At 41.4% G+C, this 23,243-nt stretch overlaps 1 protein-coding gene and 1 long non-coding RNA gene across 3 annotated transcripts; one reads left to right on the top strand and one right to left on the bottom strand.

The window, feature by feature from the left end:
* Window positions 1-3,395: 3,395 nt before the first annotated feature.
* On the top strand, window positions 3,396-5,011 carry LOC106948185 (class A basic helix-loop-helix protein 9). Its single transcript, XM_015033726.1, has one exon. The coding sequence runs from the start codon at window positions 3,798-3,800 to the stop codon at window positions 4,650-4,652; it is 855 nt and encodes a 284-aa protein (XP_014889212.1). The 5' UTR covers window positions 3,396-3,797; the 3' UTR covers window positions 4,653-5,011.
* A 3,412-nt stretch (window positions 5,012-8,423) lies between these two features.
* Window positions 8,424-22,757, bottom strand: LOC106948187 (uncharacterized). 2 transcript variants are annotated; one of them, XR_001425128.1, is made up of 4 exons: window positions 21,917-22,757; window positions 21,042-21,095; window positions 18,149-18,268; window positions 8,424-9,689 (listed from the first exon to the last, which is right to left on the bottom strand). It is a non-coding gene; the product is annotated as an uncharacterized LOC106948187 (long non-coding RNA). The 2 variants fall into 2 exon arrangements; XR_001425127.1 differs by lacking the exon at window positions 21,917-22,757 and having other exon boundaries at window positions 21,042-21,452.
* Between the last annotated feature and the right edge of the window lie 486 nt (window positions 22,758-23,243).

Here is a 23,243-nt window from a genome sequence, read left to right as displayed (position 1 = left end):
TATATGGCACCATTTCACAGCAAATGTTGGTCTCAGGACACTTTACTGAAAAAAGCCATTCCGGTTTAATCACCCAAACATTCCAACCGATCCTGGTTATGAAACAGTGGATTTAGCTCAGTTTGCTATTGTAATTAGTTTAAAAGGTTTTCTGTCTCAGGAAACCCAGCATCAAGTCACTCAACGTTCACTGAATAGACTTTACCTGCTCTGGGATATCTGACTAGTTTGGTTTGCAGGGAATGATACATCAGAACACACCCCAAAATTGACATTTCAAAATAAAGGCACATTAATGCTTTTTTTTTTTTTTTTTGGCTGAGACCTACTTTGAACTTTTTCAACTGTTCAGCCTGACAGTCAACTATTTGGCTCCATTATTTGACCCCTCTGACCTTTGAATTAACGCCTTTTTCCTGTTTCACCTCAAATCTATTCTGCTTTGTGTAATTTTGTTTTCTGCACAATAACTTTATGTGCATGATAACTTTATGTGCATGATAACTTTATGCGTGCCATATTATTCCCAAAGACGGAAAACATAAAACATAAAATATAGATATGACTGGCACGTAGAAAGTGACTTTCAATGAATTCGAACTGAAACTGAAGGACAATGGTTCAATAAGATGATGAAGATGAGACACTAGCTAGTTATGTGAATAATAAGCTTTCTTAAAAAAGAGAAAGCACTTTGTGGACAAAAATCAAAGTGCACTTTAGGTGAGCTCACAACCATGGATTGTTCAATTAATGCAACTTTTCAAAACTATTTGTACTTATCAGATCGGATTTTATTGAGGTGAGAAAATTCCATACCAGACAGCAATAACATGCATTAACATACCTCTACAAAGGCTAGGTTAGCAAACCCGGACTTACTCACTTATTACCTGTAAGTACCCCTTTGGAAATACACATCTATAACTTTTGGCACACAGACCTCTAATAACAAACGGCTAACAACCAGTCATTATGGGGGCTTGAGCAGGAGATTTACAAATCCTAGGTTCGGTGGCGTTGGACTGGTTCCCCCTTGCTTGAAAATGGTTATTCTATCAAGGGCACAGAGAGCAGCGTGATAAAATCTGCCTGATTTATTCCCGGCGGCTGATAATTACTAGTGTCTTGTCACCTGTCAAAAATGAATGGACAGGGAGAGTCCGAGGCAGTATTCTCTCCATGCTCTGTTCCAGCAGAGCAGTAAATCTGACATGTTTGTAAAGCCATAAATCACTCGCTGCGATAAAGCCTTTGCTCCACTTGTGGCTGAGTGACATGTGCAGAACATTTTGAACTGTTTTGGCTACGAAGATATTTGGGATATCAGAAAGAGAAAGGTGTGGTGCACAGGGGTTTTACAACCTTCCGGGCGTGGAACGTCATAAACAAGAAAAATATCAAAACACTTAGACTGAATGTTGTTCAGGTGACTTCTTGCACAATTTTAGGATAATCTTTGGTCAAATGTCAACTCTCTTCACAATAGTATTGCATATATATAGGAATGTTTCACTTTAACTTATACACAACGCAGGGGTGACATAATTATGCAACAATAAACTTAAGAATGGATCAACTGGGGAAGTTGAAGCACCTTGCACCAAGAAGGTCTTGGGTTCGAGGATTATCTGAATGGCGTTTGCATGTTGGGTTCTTTCTGGGTTTAAAAGCTTGTAGGTCAGAATAACATTCAGAAAGTGGGCCATATGCTTTGAGAGGCGTATGACTACTCTTCACAGAGCCAGTTTAAGAGAATATGTGGAGAATCAGCTATAACTCAGTGGTTCAGAGAAATACAGCCAGCTGGGTCGGACCGGACGAAACTTCAGCAGATGACTGGCTGAATTATCCATACTAGTGAAAAGACTGGTGTTCAATAGTTGGACTTCCAGGGATGAAGGTCTGGACTGAAACTGGGTTTGTGTCTCAAAGAGTTGGACACATAATAAAAGGAGAGAGCAGGAAGGAAGCAATGCTTCTCAACGACCCCCCAGTTCAGTGCCTGAGAGGCTGCTTTTAATCTATCCATTGTTGACCAAACACTCTGGTAAAAGTCAAAGGAATCACCTAAAGACACAGCAGCCATCTTTGACGTGTCAGTCTTTTCTCTTTTCACTCTTCATTTATCGTCAGAAGCAGATCACACATGGTGAATGGTTGTGATTGTTTTCTTCGTTGACCCAACATTCCTTCTAACAAGTCACAAGCAATTATCCATCTTACGCAAAACTACAATATGTGAAAATGTGCGAATGTTCCACTTCCACCAAAGTGGCACCCTTTCCTCACAAGCAAATGACGATGAAAGATCGATTGTTGAGGCCAGCAGCAATCACAGGTTCTAATTGTGAAATATTTACCCTTGGTTTTCCCTCTCTTTGAAGTGGAGGCCTCACTTTGGTCTTGTCCTCACGTGCTGCCCAGACCTGATTTATGGGAATGGGTTTCAGGGCAGCCACTTTAAATTACACGGCCCTTAAAGCTGAACAAACAGAGAGACAGGGAGAGCGAGAATCGCCACTGTAGAGACGGCTAATTGGCAGGATGAAGCCTACATACTGGAGATAAGAAGGTCCCACTTCACCTAGACTCGTCAGGAGAGGAAATGTACACCAGATTAGGTCACTTTGATAAATGTTCAATTCGTCTAGGACAGTGATTTCCGAAGCCAGTCCTCAAAGGCTGATATCCTTTAACGTTTAGTTCTTTCCATGGCTCGTCACACCTGAATCAAATGATGGCTCATTAGCGAGCCTCTGCAGATCTTTGGCATGCTAAAGAGGTAGCTGAAGCATTTGAATGAGGTGTGTCGAAGCAGAAACACATCTAAAACCCAACTCTTGAGCTGGACAGGGGTCCTCAAATCCAGGCCTCGAGGGTCGGTGTTCTAAGACTTCTAGATGAGTCCCTGGTCCAACAAATCAAATGGTTGAATTACCTCTTCAGCATGCAGTCAAGTCCTCCAGAGTCCTGCTAATTGCCTCATTATTTGACTCTTTGGAGCAGAGACACCCCTAAATGTTTCAGAACACCGACCCTCGAGGCTTGGAGCTGAGGGCCTCCGGTCTAGGATGTATGTATTGTAAACAATACGCAGTGCAGGAATCAAAGAATATGATTCACTGTGATTGTTTCGTTTCAAACTGAAAGAGTTGGAAAAGCAAATCCCATAAAAACTGCTCAGCTATACTGAAAGTCTTTAGGGAAAGAGTATGAACAGAGGTAATGACGTAATGAGAGTAAGTAAGGAAAAGCTAGTTTAATAAACCACTTCAATAAGTTGTTAAAGAATATTTGAAATAGTTTTGGTAATTCCAACTGACCTAAAACGAGGAAAGATCGGTCTGATTTAATGTCAGACAGTTAAAGGAAGGCTATATTTCTTTTCATGCAGTGTGTGTAAATATCTAGTAGTTGCAGCTCTCCTGAATGATACGATGAGAGATGTGAGGGAGAGTCAGCGCAGGAGGAGGAGGAGGTGACAGTGCCATTTGCCTGCAGGGCGCCCATAAACTTGGAAGGGGCGAGAGAGTGCATCATTCCTCTCAAATGATTGCACCATGTGACTCCAAGATCTTTTAAAAAGCAGACCAACCTGTCTTTTTGAGGTAAAGGTAACCACGGTGCACCAGAGGAGTAAGACAGAGAGAGAATACCTGGGCAGCAGCAAACACCGGCAGCCCCACTCACTGAACACGCCAAGGAAGCGCGTTGATGAGGCAGGCAACTTCTAACCAACGAATCCCGCTCTCAGACTTTGCTGGGACTTGTCTGGTGTCCGCATTATTGACACAATGAGCTGCAGCAGTGTCACCGGTTCCGAGTTTTCTGAGGAAGAGCTCGAGATCGGCGTGCTGGGACAAGGCGATGACGATGGAGGTGTCAAACAGTCTTTCCAGGGCAGTCCTAGCGACCCTGAGGAAGGCCAGAACAAGAAGCGCAACAGACCGGTCCGTTCGAAGGCTCGGAGAATGGCTGCTAATGTGCGAGAGCGAAAGCGCATCATGGACTACAACCAAGCTTTCAATGCTCTCCGAGTTGCCCTGAATCATGACCTGAGCGGCAAACGGTTGTCTAAGATCGCCACCCTGCAGAGGGCCATCAACCGCATCTCTGCCCTCTCGGTATTCCTGAGTTCAAATCCTCCCAACAAGCCGTGCAGCCACCGGGAATGCCACAGGTCGCCCGCAGGGCCAGCTGTGGTGGGAGGGTCTCGATTGGAGCAGACCAAAGTTGCAGTTCCTCGCCTGGAGCATCAAAACTATGTCCCCTGGCACGCGTCCATCTCTCAGCAGCTGCAGCCGCAACAGGGGCCTCACCTCCACAGGCTGTCTGCGGATCCACACGCATACATGGATAATGGGGCAACATCATGTCCACCTTCACCACACTACCCTTGTTATCCAACTGAGGGACATTTTTACGCCTCTCGTGGACACTGCAACAGCCCTGACGATCTCCCACCCAGTCCGCTGCGATACCCTCAGATGGGTGACGGGTTGGGGTATCAGGCGGGGATGTGGACCCCGTGTCCTCAGGGATACGTGGACAGTTTTGTGGAGCCACCTCCTACTCTGGGGCTTCCATGGCAGGTGAGCTACATGCAGGAGCCAGAGCACAGCTTCCCTCTGTGCTCAGATATACTGTAACAGACTCGGGTTCTACTGTGAGCCCAGAGAACCGGACAGCAGCAACAGACTTTCAGAAATGAGACTACTGGGCGCAGAACCAGCTAACTGAACTCTGTGGACTGCAGGGGGGGGGAAGTATTATGAGCCAGCATTTCTAAACGCTTAATCTAAACTGTTAGAAAGCGTGCTTGTTGAAAAGGATGACATGGTGTCAGATAAATGTCATTCCTTGTGGTTTTCAAAGTTTGTGTTACATTCTTCGATGTAAGACCTTGAAAAATGAAGAGAACTGTGAAGAGAACTGCTTTGTGAGCGTTTTATTTTGTAGAAACCTCATCTTCAGAACTGCAGCACCCGTCAGTGTATTTATTCTGTTGTTTTGTGTTGAAGATATACATTAAAGCGTATTTTGCTTTTGCAAAATAACTCATGCATCCCTTTTTTGAACTCTGAAATTAAATGTTTAATCTAAATGACTTTTGCCTCCATTTTTTTTTTTTGCAGTTTCACGATTGAACCAACATAAATCCTGCAAAGTGTGCAAGGATGCTTGGAGATGTGTGCGTGTTTGTGTGTGTGTTTGATTATAGCCTCAGGATGGTAGTTTCTCGTATTCTGTGAGATGACAGAGGTCCTTCGCTCGGTGGAAATGTCCTTGCAAGTCCATTCTTGTCATTTTTCTGAGAAGAGAAGTCAAAGTGGAATTTACACACAGTTCAACAGAGGCAGGAGCACAACTGTGGCAGAGGTTCAAACTATAAATCAGCGGGCAGTAGAAAGAGTGTGAACAGTGCTTTTCAAGAAGAATGAATGCATCGTGACTGGCTGGGTTATTACCAATGATCCTCCTTAACGGCAGTAGTCAGCCTTGTCAGGATGGAGGCTCTTTAAAAACAACAAGGGGTGAGTCCCAGCCGTGGCCAGTGCTAACAGCTACACCAGACCATGCTAATTAACAATAGCTTTCCCTTCCTTGCACTTCGGCGTGATGGAAAACAGCTTTAATATTAGACTCCAGGACAGAAGCCATCGACAGATTTATGTGGGTTCAGGAAGGAAGAGTGCGCCCCGTCATCAGCGCAGTGAAATCCCCTGCTGGGCTGCACCGGCCCGCAGGTGGAATAGGGTGTGTTAGGAGTTTTTTTTTTTCTCTCTTTCTCTCTTTTTTTTTTTTTTGAACGTCCTGGAGGTCTAACAACAAGGACCTCGAGACAGAGAGAGAGAGAGCTGGTGCGCGCTCGGTGGAAAAATAACCGGGTGTGTGGGCACAGCAACAATTAGCAAGCAGGAAGCAGTGGGGAGACGGACACAGAGATGAATGGAGAGGAGGGGCGAAATAATACGAGCAGGAGGATGTCGGTGGTGAGAAAAAGAAGAGTGACAACACTCTGGGCCTGTTGTTTAGTCTCTGCACAGACGTGAATCACTGGGAAAGCTTGAATCACCAGCGAGAGACAGCGATGGCTGACAGCGCTCAGTGACGGCATGTCTCTTTCTCCTCCCTCTTTGGCTCAAAATTTTCGAGCTGCATTTGCTCCGGTGCCAGTTTATTTGCTCACTTGAGCGCTGCGGAGTGACGGTGAGCTGATGTGATGATCTGTGAATCATATTTCTTTTCCAAAGTCTTTTAAATTGTTTGTCTTGGTTTTACGTTATCCCACAGAGTTTGGCTGAAGAGTCGTGAGTTTGTGATGAAAATGAAAACCATTTTGTTAACTGACCAGAGTCCCAGCTTGTGCTGCATTCCACCCAATTTAATGTCGCATCCAGCAATCATGTGACTTACCAGTAATTCTAGCTTACAATAATGCATTTTCCTGCATTCAATGCTTCTAAGCAATGAAGAGTTGATCATCAATTTTTCTTTGGTGCAAACGAGAATTGTGTGTGGTTAAAAAAAAAAAAAAAAACTAACTCTGCACCGGACCATTGACATACAATTCTCAAAATAAAACACAGTGGTGGCAGGATCATGATGTGGTGATGGTTTTCCTTAGCATGGACAAGGTAGATACAGGGATGCAGGAAAATCCTGGATAATACTTGTCTGGGATGGAGCTTCCACCTCCAGCATGATGTCACTAAAAGACCAGAACTGCAATGGAAGCGATTAGATCAGATGTGCTAAAGGGTTTACAAGTCCAAACTAGTAAATCCACCTGCAAGTCTGGGTCAGTACTTAAAAAGTGGTATTTATAGACACTTTTCATCCAAGTTGACTGAACTTGAGCTACTTTGCAAAAAAAAAAAAATAATAATAATAATGGTCTGAATACAAAATCACACTGTACTGTGAAGAGTTTTACTTTCAAAACCCTTCGAAAAGCAAATATATAGTTTTCCTTCTGCTTTGTCACTTGACACTACATGTTTGTTTAGCTCATAAAATACAAACCAAACACATTACTGTTTGTAGCGTAGCACAATATCAAAGATTTCAAGGGATGTAAATACGTTTTCACAGTGCTGTACATTTACCAGTCTCATTAGAGCAGAATTTTAATATTACGTGAGGAAGGGCTTGGCTAGAAAATGATAGAAATTGATATATATATATATATATATATATATATATATGTAGTGACATTTTGCAATTCAAGAAATAAGTGTGAACTAGAAAGAGCTCTAAGAAATGAAAATTGGTTGTTAGATCTCAACTTTCAGGCGATCATGTTGAGTCGGATTCATCAAAATCTGGCACCTGGGCTGGACTGTACTGCTGCTGGTTTGCAGAGAAGTGCTTTAACAGGTCAGCCTTTTTTTATGACGACTCGTGACTCATCTGAGGCCTTACCTCACTCCTCCAGCTTGTGAGCCTGTCAGTGATGCATCGTTTTTTTTCTCAGCCTGCCCCGCCTCCCTAACACTCAGGCTGCCATGCTGATGGAAAAGAAAACAAGCAGAAATACGAGAAATGATGTGACATGGAGCATGTGTTTGCATGATATGCGGCGATGAGTCAGTCTTCAGAGTGATTCCTTTCTTTATATATACGTAGCCGAGCCCCCGCTGCTTCATGTTCTTCTCGCCGATAGCCGCACACGCAGCGTACACACACACACGGGGCGGCTATGACGCGATTTCTCCAAACTTTGAGATTCCTTTGCGGATGCCAAAAGTGACGGTTTTGTTTTTGTCTTGTTCTGATGACACACAGAACTGGTTCTTGTTTTTAAAGGTCTGAGACTGTCTAACTGCTGTCTGTCATGTGGTCGATCTGCAGGGCCTTGCCAAAGCACTCATTTAATTTGCAGTTTGCACATTTTGACACATCGCAACCATAAGCAATGTGATCTACTGGGATTTCATGTGATAAACAACAAGCGGGCGTTTTGCTGCAGGTTAAGGAGTAAAAACATCATCTTTAAAACTCATTAAAATGGTGCTGTCACTTTGAGAAACACTCAGTAACAAGATGCTGTAACACAGGATATAGTATGAGGTAATCAGACAGCAAATGTGCATGGTATTGATATGTTTATGTTCTTTGTCATTTTTATTGACAACTTTTAGGGAAATGTTTTGTGAAAAAATATTTACTGCTGGTGAATTGACATTGTCAACATATTTCATGTGCTAAACAACTTCAGATAGACAGTACAAAGAAAAAAAGGAAAAAAGTTACTTATTTCACTTTTACTGAGTTTACTTGAGGCAAGCACAGAGTAATTGCACTTTGTTTCAGTTTCACCTCCCTTGCTTCGTCAGTAAACCTGTAGAGGAGTCATCTCTGATGTGAAGAAGGTTATTAACTGATTACAAAACCAGCGTAGAGCAATGAGGGCAGCACACAGTTTTTATTTGATACAATTTGTTATGACAGAGACAAGCTAACTGGTAAGTGAGTTCTGGTCAGGTGACACATTGATCCTCGGGATGCCACAAAACGCATCAGAGGCCCGATGATCCCACTTTGTAGGAAGGGAAGCACCTAAAACGTAGATATCAGTGGATCATGAGGGCCAGGATTCACAAACACTATAAAGACAGTAGATCCATGGATTTGTTTTTTCCTCTCTCTTTTTGTATCTGCAGAGTTTCACCACTAGATGGAAGCCGGGCCACAGCAAGCGGAGAATCTACCTTCTGGAGATATTCAGGAGTCAACAGCTTGCTGCAGTGAATATTAATCCAATAATAACCTATTTATTCGTTTGCATTCAAATGCAAAGGTTTCCATGCAAGCATAAAATGGTAAAAGTAAGGAATTGTCACACCGCCATAAACGTCTGCCTTTTTGAAACGTTGCGCATAAAACGTGGGCACAAGAAATTCCCTGTCTTTAAAAAGGAGGACTATAAGATGAAAACCTTACATTTATTAAGATGAGAAACTGAAGAATAATTTGCTTCTCAAGTCCAGTGGTTTTAAAAGGCAGGACTTTTAGATGTATATATTTTTGGATAGTGTGACACCTCTTGTTTTGTCCTCCTGTTTCCTGGTGAACACACAGCGCGCCACGTTTCATGGTCGGGTTGAAGGACCGGAAATAACTATCAAGGAGAATTACAAAGTAACGATAAAAATGTTTCATCAAGTCCACTTTTAATAACGTGTATAAAGGTCCGGCTTGTCGGGACTGAAGTATAAACGCTTAATTTAAAACATCCGCACAGGCACCTCCAGTAAGCCGCTTCATGCCTGAACGAGCGACGTGAGGGCTGTTGACATTTTCATCTCTCCGTTAGGACCGAACCTTTCGAAAACGCTGCGTTACGCGCGGCAGCATTTTACTCATCTCCTCTATTAATAACAGACTAGCTTTTACTGCAACCAATAAAACCTGAAAGGGCTGCGTTAAATATGCAGGAGGTGACGTAGGCTAACAGGATTTAATTTCTAAAACAATTCACAAACACCGATGTGATGCCAAATAACAGTTGGTTTGGTGTGAAGCAAAAGGCATAAAAAAAAATTAAAAAAAAAATAAAAAAAAAACATAAGCAGGCTATGAAGCTTGTTGTCCCCAAATTGACTTTAGTCCTTCACTCCTGGACACATCTTCAGTTGTCTGAGTTGAGAGCCGCGACGGATGAGGATCTGCCACAGATTTTCCTACTGGGAGAAGAACCATCATCAGAGCTCCACCACTGAGACATTACATAATGTGTGTGCCCCGTTTCAAACGTGAAACAGACAATGGTGTCTTTGCAAACAATGGCGGTTCGGCTGAAAATAGAACATACAGAGACAGTGTTTCTCACTAGGAGTTTGAATGTCTTTTTATGCGAGAGGCTCAGTGAAAAATAAAATAAAATAAAAAAAATAAAAAATTATGCTCGTACTTGCGTGCTTCTGTAATTCATTTTTTTAAAGTTCTTCTCTCACCTGTTTGCACAAATACAAATGAACAGGATCAAATAAAAGAAACACTATGAAATTTTAACGCCATGCAGTCGTATTCAATAAATTAGAATATGCGCTCTGATGAGGCGTGTTTGCCAGATTCAAAGCGTCTTTTGAAAGTAGCATCTTAAAAGCTGGTGTCAAGCATTCTTTCATCAAGCCCACATTTCTGTATTGGAAATGCTGTTTTTTTATTGGTCTAATTTTAAGTATCACATTTTTATTAGCTGAAAATGGAAAATCATTATAATGAACATAAATAAAACCATGCAGCTAATTAATCTGTTTAGTGTGTTTCACTTAGTGGTAAATGGACTTTGCAATAATTTATTGTTTATATAGAAAAAATAAATAAGGCAAGGTGAGATGAGGCGTCTAATCCGACTCTAGGAGGTAAACACAAAACTCTTTTACAAACCCCCCCCCAAAAAAAACACATAATATAAATTCAATCTGGAGAGACTCATCGATTAAGAAGTTTTATTGACTAGATGAATTAAAGTTCTTTGGCTCTCAGAACCGTGCTGTAAATTGCAGTAAGCTTGGATGAGCATGTGCTATGCTGATTTGAGATGTCTTCCCCTGGGGCCCCGTACACTGGTGGTCAGAGAAAGGATGGAGGCCTGGAGGAGCCAGGAACATGGAGGTGGAGGTGGGTTGAACACGGCTGGAGAGCGGATGATGCCGTGATTGAAGGGCCTTATAAACAGGAGCTAGATCGGTGATTGGCTGTGACGGGGCATGGTCCGATGCTGACAGGCTGGCGGCAGATAAACGTGACGCGGCGACTGGATGATGCAGGTGAGGATGAAGAGTCTTCATCAGAAACTGCTGTTCACATGAAATTTTTTTTGGCAGATTTTTTCGCCGATTCAACAATGTTAAGGACAGCCCGATTATCGGGATGACTCTTACAATCTTAAGAGATTCTTCCATGTGTGGTGCTTTAAGAGTGGATCTGACCACTTCGATCGACCATATTCGACGTGCTGCGTTGTCTTGTCCCGATATCGCAATGTGTGGGCTGTTCCCCGAGGACAAACGAGAACCCAACCTGTTCAGTGTGATATGTAGACAAGGAGGAGGAGTTCTTAATAAGACAAAACAAAACCAGATAGTCTGGTGAGCGTCACATCTTTGTGTGTGTGTTTTATATATATATATATATATATATATATATATGTATTCCACAAGCTATCAGCAGTGCTTCCTTCTAGTCGACCACGTTTGTTCACGCTGAGCTCCTGTTTGGTCTCAACAGTTTTTGCAAGATTTTCCATCTGACCTCTGAATGTTAGTGAGTGAAATCAGTTTGTGTGTAGTGTGTTGTTAATTAAGTATCTCTGCACAGACCTAAAAACTGTCCAACCAAACTGTGCTTGAGAAGATCTGCCAAGAAGACTGTGGGAGGGGGCGGGAGTAAATGTATGCAGACAACATCTTCACAAAATTCCTATTGATTGATGTTGATTGACATTGTCTAGGTGACACTTCCAAATTGCCTACTACTTTAAATATCTTACATTAAATTTGGAAAAACTTGAACACAAAACTTTAAAGCTTCCAAAGTTGCAAAGCCTGTCAGTCTCAGTTTGGGTATCATACATCAAAATCCTGAACGCCTACATCAGCTACCATTAGGTGACAGATTCATTAAAAAATTATGGTTGGGAGGCAGAAAAAGAAAATTCAGACGTCCCAGACAAAGGAAGTGTGTTTCAGTTCCAACAATATGTGTCAAAGGAGAAAAAGCTGCAGTCAGTGGAAGGTTGGGTCTGAATAACTCTCTCTGAGCTTGGAGACGACTCTCAGAGGATGAGGACTGCTGATGGTTTTGAGTGAGATAAACTTCTTAGGACAGGAAAGAAAAATAAAAAAGGAAGAAAATATTATTGGTATGTATTGAAAGTGAAGCTGGTGCGTGATGTAGCACAGAACACGTCAAGAAATCACAGAAGCAAACAATTGTTGTCTGATCTCAGAACCATGAAAAGGGAGAATAATGTGAAAAGAGAAAAATAAAAGCACTCGAAATGCATGAAAGAGAATTGTGGGGAGTGTGAAGTCGAGCTTCGCAGACTGAGCCGCGAGAGCAAAAAAAAAAAAAGGGAAAAAGGTGACATTCTGACAAGGCGACACATCTCCCAATCCTCCATGGATAAATTGCTTGGCTGGCGCCCGGGTTACAGAGACACTGGGATAATCTGAGAACAGAGGCTCGGCAGGAGGGCATCCGGTATTCAGCATCCGGCTTTAAAAGCTCCAGGTTTATGAATATGAAATATGAAGCCACCTTTTTATTGGAGTTCCAGGCCCATGACCCTGGTCTTTGGCTTTTCGTTAAAACCCGTCTGCCTTCGTGTGAGCCGTACGAGTTCCTGATCTTCTTTGAGGATATTTTTCTGAGTTTTCAGTTGATGTGGAGCAGGAAACAGCTACATATACTTTATTCATTCTGAATTCAACATACACTCTCACACTTACACAGAGGTGCTGTGGCGAATATACGCTGATTATACATTTTATTTTATTTTTTTCACAAAATAAAAAAGGCTTTTTTCGCCTCGTCATCCACTCCCCCTGTTTCGCTGTTTGCCTACTTCAGTAACTCTGCTTCGCATTCAGCTTTGACAGCTTGTTTTTATTAAACCTGCATCAGAAATGCACAGAGAAAATCTGACAAAAAGAAAGAAAAAACAACTGGGTCATCTTTCAAAGGCTCTGCTGCTTAGATCTGACTGCTGAACTCCGTCAGCAAAAAGCAACCTCTGCATATGCAGCACAATAAAGGAACTGTGTTAGTCTGAATCAACAGGACTGATAAGAAAAGAGAGTCTGACAGTAAACCGAAACCATAATATACTGACCATGGGAGCTTAATGAAAAAACTGATTTTTCATGCCTGAATAAACATAAGAAAACGTTTGGGTTTCCATCTGCTCTGATGGACTGGTGATCTGTCTGGGTTAAAATCGGGCCTCTGTCTCTTTAAGAAAGTCTTGCTCTTTCCAGCACTTTGCACTCAACATCACAACAGCTATTAATCCTTTAACAACTATTATTTTTTTTTTTTTACCTGCGTTTCACTGAGAAGTAGCTCCTATAAAGAGCTCAGCTCAGTTCCAACAGGTGTTTGCTAATTGCTGCTGGCTAGTCTGAAGGAGCTGAGGGAGGGAGGACTACTCTGTGAGACAGAAACTCAGAAACTGCAGTGGGGGAGGGGGTGGGGGGGCGCTGCGACTCGAAGACGATGCTCCGTCCAATCTGGGTGTTTTGCACAGCTGAATGGTTGCCACGGGTGATTTAAGGATTTCTCAAACACACATGAAAGAATCAAGGCAATGCTCCAGGTAATGTTTAGATTAAGGAATAACATGACATGATATAAAGTTTAAAAAATTATATTTTACAAAATACTGCCTCCTTAAACATCCATGTTTGAGGTTTATTAATATTTTGGATTAAAGTGGAGCGCTACACCTGGTGATTAATAACAATAATCCTCAGAAATAAGACTTGCATAATAGCTGTGCGTGCGGTTTAAATAAGTATCAGATGTAATAGAGAAGTGGGTGAAAGAATCTCCTCCCAGACTGGACCACGGCTTAAGTGGATCTGAGATGATTACATGATGCAACGGCTGAATGTCCTGATGAGTAAATCCTCTGACAATGTCTGTTTCAAATGTGAGGATCAGGAAGAAGAAGGGTTTAAAACGCGTTTAATTTTCTTGGATTATGTTTCTTGGAGAAACACGTTTTCTGTAAAAGACATGGGCTGGAGGTCAGAGGGCGCGTTACGACTTGAATCTTTCGAAGGTGTAACACAAAGCACGGGGCTTATTCAGTGTTTCAATCTGATCACTCATGTAGCTTCTCTGAAAAAAAGAAAAAACAAAAACACTTCTTTAGAAATGTGAAGTGTGGACGCTGACGTCAGCGTTGCGGACGTCTGCAGCATGTTGAGCATTGAGATGCTATTCTGGGCTTGAATAGCTTTGCTGATAGGCTAACTCCTTTAAGCACAACTCGAACACAACAATAGTCTTTTCTAGCGTTTAACTGACACTTTAAACTCCCGGCTCTAGTCTTGATCCGAATCAAAGATGATGATTTCTCCCAGTGATTCTCTCCCCGATACCTTGGGTTACCCCTGGCAAATCTAAAAATGACATATCTGTGAAAGGAACACATCTGCAAGATTAAAATCCCTTCATTTCCACTGAGCTCCTTCTGAAATGTTGCTGGGACTCCAGTGTGATCAGCAGCTGTGTCGGTGCGCCTCCTCTTCTTGTCCTCTCTGATTTCAGACGCGTACGGTACACGTCTGCATTTTTCATCACGTGTTTTCTGGTGAGAGCCGTGTGTGTTCTCACATTGACAGTTTCCCGTACACTAAGTGTTGAGGTTGGCGTTGGTCTCAGTTAATCTCTAAGATCAGAACATTATTGATGCGTCCGAACTTACACGAAACCCCAAACAAAAACACCAGTTTTTTGTGCACACTTTTTACACAAGGCCCCTGGTATTTTTCGCCTACTTCTTAGTGGGATCATTGACACACTGTGTGTCAGAGAAACTAGGTGACATAAAGTTGGTAATTCAGCTAATTGAGTGTGTCTAAGTAATTGGGAAAAGTAAATTGGTATTTGAAAAGGTTATCTGTACTCTGACACACAGCCACCTCACAGGAATATAAAACGACACCTTGTTAAGCAATTGGACAGGCTCATTCCCTCAGCTCACACATAAATTATTTAATTTTCTTCTGCTCTAGGAATCCAACTCTGACTGATTGATTTTCTCTTAAAAGGGAATTGGCTTAAAAACTTTTGTTCGGAGCAGAAGTTAGACAATAATTGTGCAGACGGAGAGGGAGTAAAGATTTGATGGAGGCAGGAGAAATGTTGAGGGTAGAAAATGTCTTGAAATCCACATGGGGGGAATTTCTCCTGGCATTCAATTAAAGCCAGTACCTAGAGAGGAAAATTAGGATTAGAAATTAAAGCCTGGCATCTTCGGATCACACGAGAAACGCGCCGACTGATTTGAGGCTGCATTGATTTACTTTTTGTGCTTAGCAACACCTAGCAACAGGGCTGAGCTGCAATGTGAGCGCTACAGACATGGTGTTATTAGTCATGGATAAAGATACATTATATGCCAGACTTACTTGGCCCCTGGGGCTTTACTCTAGTTTTCCTTGACTGAGGTTCAGACCCTTTTTTTTCTTCCTGCCGGGCCACCGAGACTCACAATTTAATCAATTCCCTTTACAGAGCCTGAGAAATAGGAAGAAAAGGCAATTACTGGAGGAGAAAATATAATAAGGGTAAAGAATTTAACCCCGACTGCCAAAAGAAGATAGATTGGTTTGCTTTGCCTTGGTAAGTTTGACAGGTTTGCTTTATTTACTCTGCTTCAAGAAAACGATCCCCAGGAATAACAGGTTCAACTTTCAGAAACAAGTAGTTCAGTAAAACACATTACTAGAGGACTGTGTTTGGAAAACTAGTGCCTACAAAAACAACGAAGCAACTTGAAAAGATAAAATGTTTTGTAATGATGCGCTATTAACAGCTTTCATTGCAGTTAAACTATTTCAGATTTTATTCCAAAGTTTAGTCATTTTCCCTCATCTTTTTTTTTCATACTCATTTCTAAAGTTAGCTAGAGATTCTCTGGAAAATCTGCTTCCTTCATCTGAGGAGTGAGCGTATCAGCAAAACCACTTGGGAGAAAAATTAAACGTGAAACCTTTGGAAATGTAAAAGAAACGACACTGGAGAGGACAAGAGCATCGTTTTCAAAAATATTTACTCAGAAATAAACATGTGGTTTCAGTTTATGGTTTTTTTAAAGATGTTTGCGAAACCCTCACTAATGCAAACGTCTACGACAATTTAACTTTAAAAAAAAAAAAAAAAACTCGCCCATGCTCAGCTAGTGATGGCTCTGAAAAAGCTATCAGTTTTCAACTGCTTTATTTATTTTTGACATCCATCCATCCATCCATCCATCCATTTTCTTACACCCTTGTCCCTAGTGGGGTCGGAGGGTTGCTGGTGCCTATCTCCAGCTATCGTTCTGGGCAAGAGGCAGGGTCATCCTGGACAGGTCGCCAGTCTGTCGTAGTTATTTTTGACATATTTCTTTCAAATCAGCAGAAGCTCAATCCAAGACTTTCTGGTGATATTGGTCAATATCTTCAGATCTAGAATATTGTTACCTTAGGATTTTGTGTTATTTTGTCCTGTTGTTGCAAAAAAAAAAAAAAAAGTAAAAAAAAACTGACAGTAGCTACACATCTGCAATATGCCCACATATCTTTAGCTGTATTTCTATTCGCAAGATGAATAATTACATACATTATAAGCCTCTGGGAGATTTGCATTCTTATCAAGGACACAGTTGCTAACATTTGTAAACAACAAAAATGCTAAATAGTTTTATTAAAACCCCTCCTGTCAACTTTGTTGTTACACTGGAGAGTAAATAAAGCGGTCTGAAGCTGTGTGTTTTCATGAACGTTACGGCGCGGTTTCCAAATGTTTCAGGCTCTGTTCTGTCTGCGAAGCAGTGGGGAAAATTAAGGGGTTTGCCCTTTGGAAAAAAAAGGGAAAAAAAAAAAAAAAAAGCTGATGATAATGTGTTGTCTCTGACCCAGATTAAGTTAATTATTTCTCAGAGCTGCATCACGAAAGTCTGCTCAGGCACTTCTTTCACAGTGAACATCTTGCCTAATTAAATAAAGCTGCATCCTAAAGTAGATAATGGACGGTTTCCTTTCAGTTGTGCTAGTGGTGTTCACGGCTCACTGGAAAGAAAAAAATAAATACAACAGAGATGGTGATAAAGTTATGAATTACAGCTTATTCCGATTGCTCATTTTTAGAACGCAGGACGGCTATTCGCCATGAATTCCCGCCGCTGAAAACTCTCTTTTCAGTTTTTCATTAGGGCTCCTCAGACAGGCTTCAGCTACACTGTACATGGTATATTTAACCTTTCAAATGAATGATTTCCTGCACTGTCAATTTGCTTTCCGCCCCTGTTGTTCTGTAATTGCGTCTGAAAGCGGGAATGCTGCAGAACTAATGCGCTTTGCTCGGCTGCATCTATTGAAACGTCAAACATTTTTATTGGACGGAGCGTGCCGGTCAATGATCCCGAAAGACAATTCTAAAGAATTGCTGATTAAAAGAGCAGCCGTGGGCTTTGTGTGCTGAAGGAGAAGTCTTTGTGAGGAAAAGAAAAACCCCTTGTCAGAAACCATTACCCAGCAAGCACCCCTTCTAGGATATTAAGTGTTTTGATATGTTTTCAGCTTCATTAAGAAACAATTGAAAGACAATTGGAAACTCCTGAGCCCTGCATAAACGTAAAATAAGTAGTGGAAGATGTGTTTGGGCTTTACGCTTTAAAGAGTTTTAAAACAAAACATCCATCCATCCGCCTATCCTCCAATCCAACGTGCAGGCTTTGGACGACTGGTGATGCTAACGGCTGTATAATCCCTCATGAATGAGGCTTTTTGATGAGTAATCTCACCATCTATCTATAAGTAAAAACTCCTGTTGTCTGACGTGTTTTTTTTTCCTTTGTCAGCTATCAAGATCTGCAGCTGCAATTTGCATATACAATGCTTAAAAAAATCGGAACCTGCTGCACATACGCATTCTGTCCATCTGGGTTTTGCCATAAATCTGAGTTTTTTCTTTCATGTTTCACATCGACTTGGACTGTGAAAGAAAGAGAGTCTGTGTGAATGCAAACAGCTCTGCTCTTCGGTTTTATTGTATTTGGGTTGATGACATCACAAATCCCCAAGAGTCAGTCCTGAAACTAGCTTCAGAAAATGCTATGGTGCACAAAAAAAAAAAAAAAAAAAAAAACAGACAAAAAACTTTTGTCGAATTTTGAAACAGACTCTAAAGTATTTTTTAGTTTGGCTCTGATGACGCCAAAGTTATGACTGGGAATGCTGCGAATGATGAAGAAAATAACTTTTCCTGGAACAAATCTGTTTACATTCTGACTTCTTTCACCTAATTGACTTTCTTGGATATTTTCAACTTGTAAAATGCGTTTCCTCCTTCTATCGCGTTAATGGTCATTTATTACTCTACAGTGGCATCAGGCTAAGCGGCAGCCTTTAGCTCATTTTACCTCTATGTACATCCTTTTCGGCGGTAGTATTAGCGGCTGCAGAACTTTTCCAGGAAACATCAGTGAGAATTTAAAAGCATCCCGTTGGATCACATCAAGCTTACCATGGGTACATCTGACCTGAAAAAAAAAAAAAAAAATCCAATCAATTATTTTATTCTGCTTGATGGATACAAGCACCATACATATATAGAGCACTAAAATCTAAAATTTAAGCTTCTAATTTTAATGGCATGCATGATCAACACATCTAGCCCTGACTGACAGCAGGAAATATGAGTATTAAGATGCTGTCATGCAAGAGCTGTTATTTTTGGATACTGAGTTCGAACCTCAGTGAAGTTTCTTTCTGATCTTGCCGGTTATGTGCTGATTAATGTTCCCCATTTAAAGAGTCTACTGCCAGATCTATAGTCGCTGCTTTTACCTTCTTCCGAGCAGCAGATACCTGTGTGTGTTTGCATGTGTTAGGTACGCAGCTGTGGTGGTGCGGACTAATTACAGGTCTGAGCCGAATGCTGCGCAAAGTTTTCCACTGTTTTTTTTTTTTTTTTTTTTTAATCAGATCTGCGCTGAATGACAGTAACGCAGCAATGCTACAACACCGATTCTGATTCTGTCCAGGTTGCGTTTCCTGTCCGGGAATCTCAGAGAACAAGTTAAGATACAATACAATACAAAACAATACTTTATCATCACAGTCATTTCAGTAACAGTGCAACTGAAGTGCACTCTCTGCAGTATAAAACAAAACTTAAAATACAGACATGTTACGGAAACATAATTTCCAGTGAAACAAAAATCTAATTACAATAAAAGAAAAAGGTTTTAAAACACAGTTGTTGTTGTTTTTACTTATTGCACAAATTCTGCAAACAGTCATTTGTACTACTTACTCAGTGCACAAACTGCCTTTGGGTCTCAGCTGTATTTAAACCTGTTTGTTCTTGTTTTTTATTGTCCTGCAGCTGAGGCTGAGACAGACCATGTATCAGTCTTTCATTAAGTTTTTTTTTTTGTTGTTGCCTTACTGAGACAGCAGGAGTGATAGAGTTCAACCAGGTTGGGAAGGGGGCAGCCAATAATTTTCCAGGCAGTGGTGATAACCCTCTGGAGTGCCTTTTTCTCTGCAACAGTGCAGCTAGCGCTCAAATTAAACACACTCGCAGTGTGTGAAAACACTCTCCACGCAGCAGTTGCTAACGGCCAGGAGCAGCTTCTAGGATAGCCGCTTCTTCCTGAAGAGCGATGGAAAGTAAAGACTTCACTGGAGCTTTTCTGTCATGTCTGTGCTTTCAACAGGCCAAGTCTGATCCCTGTAACTGTTTGATACACTCTTGATGTGCGTTAATATGTTTTGTTTTCCCTGGTTGGTTGGGGCGGCGAGGATACTAACAGGTAGGGAGCTAAACACACAGCCTGGGGGAGTCAATGCTGAGTCTTAGAGCTGCACCCAACGCCCTTTTTTGTGTGAAGAAGGTTAAAAACATTTAGAAGTTATTTCTAACATTAGTTTTTTTTTTGTTGCTAGTTAAAAAATTTATCACGACGACATAAACAAATATACCCCTAAAGATGAAAAACGTTAGAAAAACACATCACTTAGAAAGGAAACACAAAGAGAAGTAAGACCTGGGATGCTAGCTAAGCTAGCTAGATAATGTTAGCAATCGGCCTCTGTACCAAAATCCTTTGTCCAGCCCTCACGTAGAAAGATTTAGTCAATATTTTTTTATATAATGAGCTACCTGTGTACAGTATAAAGGTAATATATGTTTTACAGCACTAGTAGTTCCCGCTTATTTCTTCCCTAAAAGTCTTGCCGTTGTCTCAGTCTCGATATACTCCGATCTTGATCCTGACTTGGTCTCAGGTTAGGACCTCTTTTCTACAAAACTAAGCAGAAGTATGTTCATATTTCAGCTTTAGTCAGAGTAGATTTTATATTGACTGTCTGTTTCAGTTTGCAAGAAATTAGTCAAAAATGTCAATAAACCGAGAAAGACATCCTGCTTTATCTGAACCAAACTTGGGATCAACTCAGTCTCTCACTCCTCAAATGCTGTTCTGGTCCCTGACTGCAAGAACTGACATACATAATTAGGACAATAATTCCATCAATTGAGACAATGATGGAATAAATAATGAAAGTATTAGAAAGCAGAGCAACATTCTGCTTCTAACAGAGAAAAACGGCACAAACATATTGTTATTGGGCATCGTTTTAGAGTCTTAAATAATATGAACACAATTTAAAAAGGTAAGTTGAAAAAATAATAGAAAATCAAGGGAGCTTTTCACCGGTGTTGCTGTTCTAATTGATTACAGTTGCCTATTTAACGCCAAGATCACCCCGGGCAAATTCCTTTTCTTGGCGAATTATACTAAACAAAGCACAAGGCACTAATGAGGATGCTGCAGCCTCTGTAGATAATAGATTATCCATGACAATATAGTGCAAAACTGGCTCATTAAGACAAGGACAATTTACCGCGTTATCAGCCACAGCGAGCTTAAAATAGCCCATTAACTCATGTCAGCCAAGTAAAGCACTTTGATGCATTTCTTAGACAGGCGAGCGAAAACGCACCAAGACAGGATGGTGTGGGGAAGGTCATCTGACAGCCTGAGGTATTTATCAAAAAGCCTGTCAAATTACCGGAGTTCGAAAAAGAAACGACGTCGGGATTCGGCTGCGAACAGGCTGCTGATCTGTAACGAGACGGGCTCTTAAATGATTCAGCGGGGGTTGTGGAGTGTGACTGAGATTATACAGGAAATTATTTTGTTTAGCCAAATGGGCTCAGCCGGCGTCGGGGGAGCTCAGAATTGATATGAGACGACAATGAATATTTCAGCGCGCATTAGAGGCCATTTCTATGCAAACACTCACCTGAGTTAAATGTGCCTGTGAAAGAATGTCGAGATTCTTCTTCTCTAGTCAGATCTGCAATGAGAAACGCAGAGAAGGCCTCCATCTTGTCTTGCTATGCCATGTTATGCTTAAGCTGTGTGTTTAAACCCATGAACTTTTCCACATTTTGTCCACATTTTCCACACTCAGCATTTTAGTGGAATTTTATGTAGCCGGACATAAATGTGAAGCGGAAAGAAAATGTCTTGCCCGGCATCGACATGGGACGGCGGAAAGCCTCCCAACAACAGTGACCCTAGTGAAGAAGTTAGCAGCGGTGGTTAGCCATGCTAACCCTAAACAGCAGGACGCACTGTTGGAGAAAAAAAAATGCTAAAACGTCACCTCAGCAGAATATAAGTTTGATATAAAAGTGTATAAGATAAAGTTAGGCGTGTGATTTATCCACCCTGCAGATCTGAAAGGCTCACTCGATAACAGAGAGACCCTGAGGAGTTTTTAAAGGTTTTCCAGATTCCACACATCAAATGCGTGCTGCACATTCCCTGCGTTTGTTTCCTCTAAAAGGTGCATCTCATTTTTCAGACATTTTCTTCCAGGTGCTTATGAAACAAGCGCATGAGTTCTTTGTTTGGGAGCTGCAAGTTCGAAAACAATTTCTGTTTACTTTATTCTAAACACAAAGCTCAAGGTGAAGTGGAAGCAAGGCACTGTAATTTGGCAAATTGATTTAGTTTTTTTTTACTTTCCTCCCTTTAGATTACAATTAGCTAAAGCATTATGAATAATTAAATATAGCTCTTAAATGGAAGAGTGTCCTCTGATTTAACACATGAAAGTGTTTCTACTTGTAAAGACGAACAGCTCTACGAGCTTCAGAGTTGCGGTTTTACCTTCAAACTGTGAACGGCTCTGACAATGCAGCGGTTTCAGAGAGGTCACTCGTAGTATTCAGGCTCCGTTTCACGGATAAATCCTCCAAACGTTGCCAGGACGGGAGTTGTAGGAGTCGGGGGGGAAAAAAAGAAGCTGTTGTCATTTTGGGCAGCTAAGATTCAGCCATCACGCAGACAGCGGCTGCCAGAGGGAGCCGCCGGCCTCTGTCGGCCCCCGCAGCGGGCCGCTGAGCAGCAGGAGCCAGTGACAGCCGAGCCGCGGATCTTAGAGGAGCTGCTCCAGAATAGCAGCAGGGAAAACGGCAGGTGTTGCTCCAGAGATGAATGCGAAACGCCTAAAAGGACTTCTTGTTAAGAGAGGCTCATCCGAACTCTACCGACTGCTGCCTAAAATGTAAACAGAAAGCCTGCGGGGCGACACGCCTGCACACAGTTTGCCTACTGGGCGCGAATGTACGCTCCTGATTAAAAACCACAGAGAAACCGTTACAAGTGTTTCGTATGTTTTTTGGCTGCTGGATTGTAACAAGATGAGGTTTAAACAAAAAGAAAAAAAAAAGAAATAAGTGGAATAAATAAGGTGGTGTTTTAAAGCTGCTGCTGGACTGATTCCTATCTCACAACATCCTGTTGACACATGGAGGAACATGTTACACTGAGAAGAATGGAAACAAATTTCATGAAACGGCAACTTCTGTCACACCTCTGAAGTTCGGTCATATTTAATAAATTAGGATATGCTGCTGATGTTGAAAATCTTTAAGATGCTATAAATTGAAATTATTACTCAATTTGTCATTTCAAATAAGTTAGAAAATGCGATCCAATCTTTTTTGTCAGATTAAAAGTACCTTTTGAATTAGCTGGCCAACACAGACATTGCAACTTTTAGTGTGAAAGCATAAATACTATTTTACAGCATTTAAAATGAGGCAAGGATTCACCTCGTCAGCGACTGCTTGTTGAAAACACTTTGATTTTTTTATGAGTTTGTCCAACTTTAAGCGAGCTGCCAAAAATCGCATGCAGGTTCCTGACAACGCAGCAACCTGAAGAAGTCAATATTCCTCTCTGTCTATTGAATGTCTTTGAGATTTAGACAGTCCTGTGCTGGCAGATAAACCATTGTATGAAATGCAACATACGCAAAACAATTTCCAATTATCCCGAAAGAGATCCCTGAGGAACGCCGAAACGAAGTCTTGCTGCAGAAAGGTTTTTCTGTTTTGTCCAAACAACATTTCAATTGATGCAAGAAGAAAAAAAAGTTACATAAAATCCATATGTCGTTTCATATTTAAAGCAGACGAATGTGTCTGTCGCG

This window comes from Poecilia latipinna, unplaced genomic scaffold, assembly GCF_001443285.1.
Source record: "Poecilia latipinna isolate Pla-1442-1.1 unplaced genomic scaffold, P_latipinna-1.0 Scaffold278, whole genome shotgun sequence".
Taxonomy (NCBI): Eukaryota; Metazoa; Chordata; class Actinopteri; order Cyprinodontiformes; family Poeciliidae; genus Poecilia; species Poecilia latipinna.
This window is presented reverse-complemented; position numbering and strand designations above follow the sequence as displayed.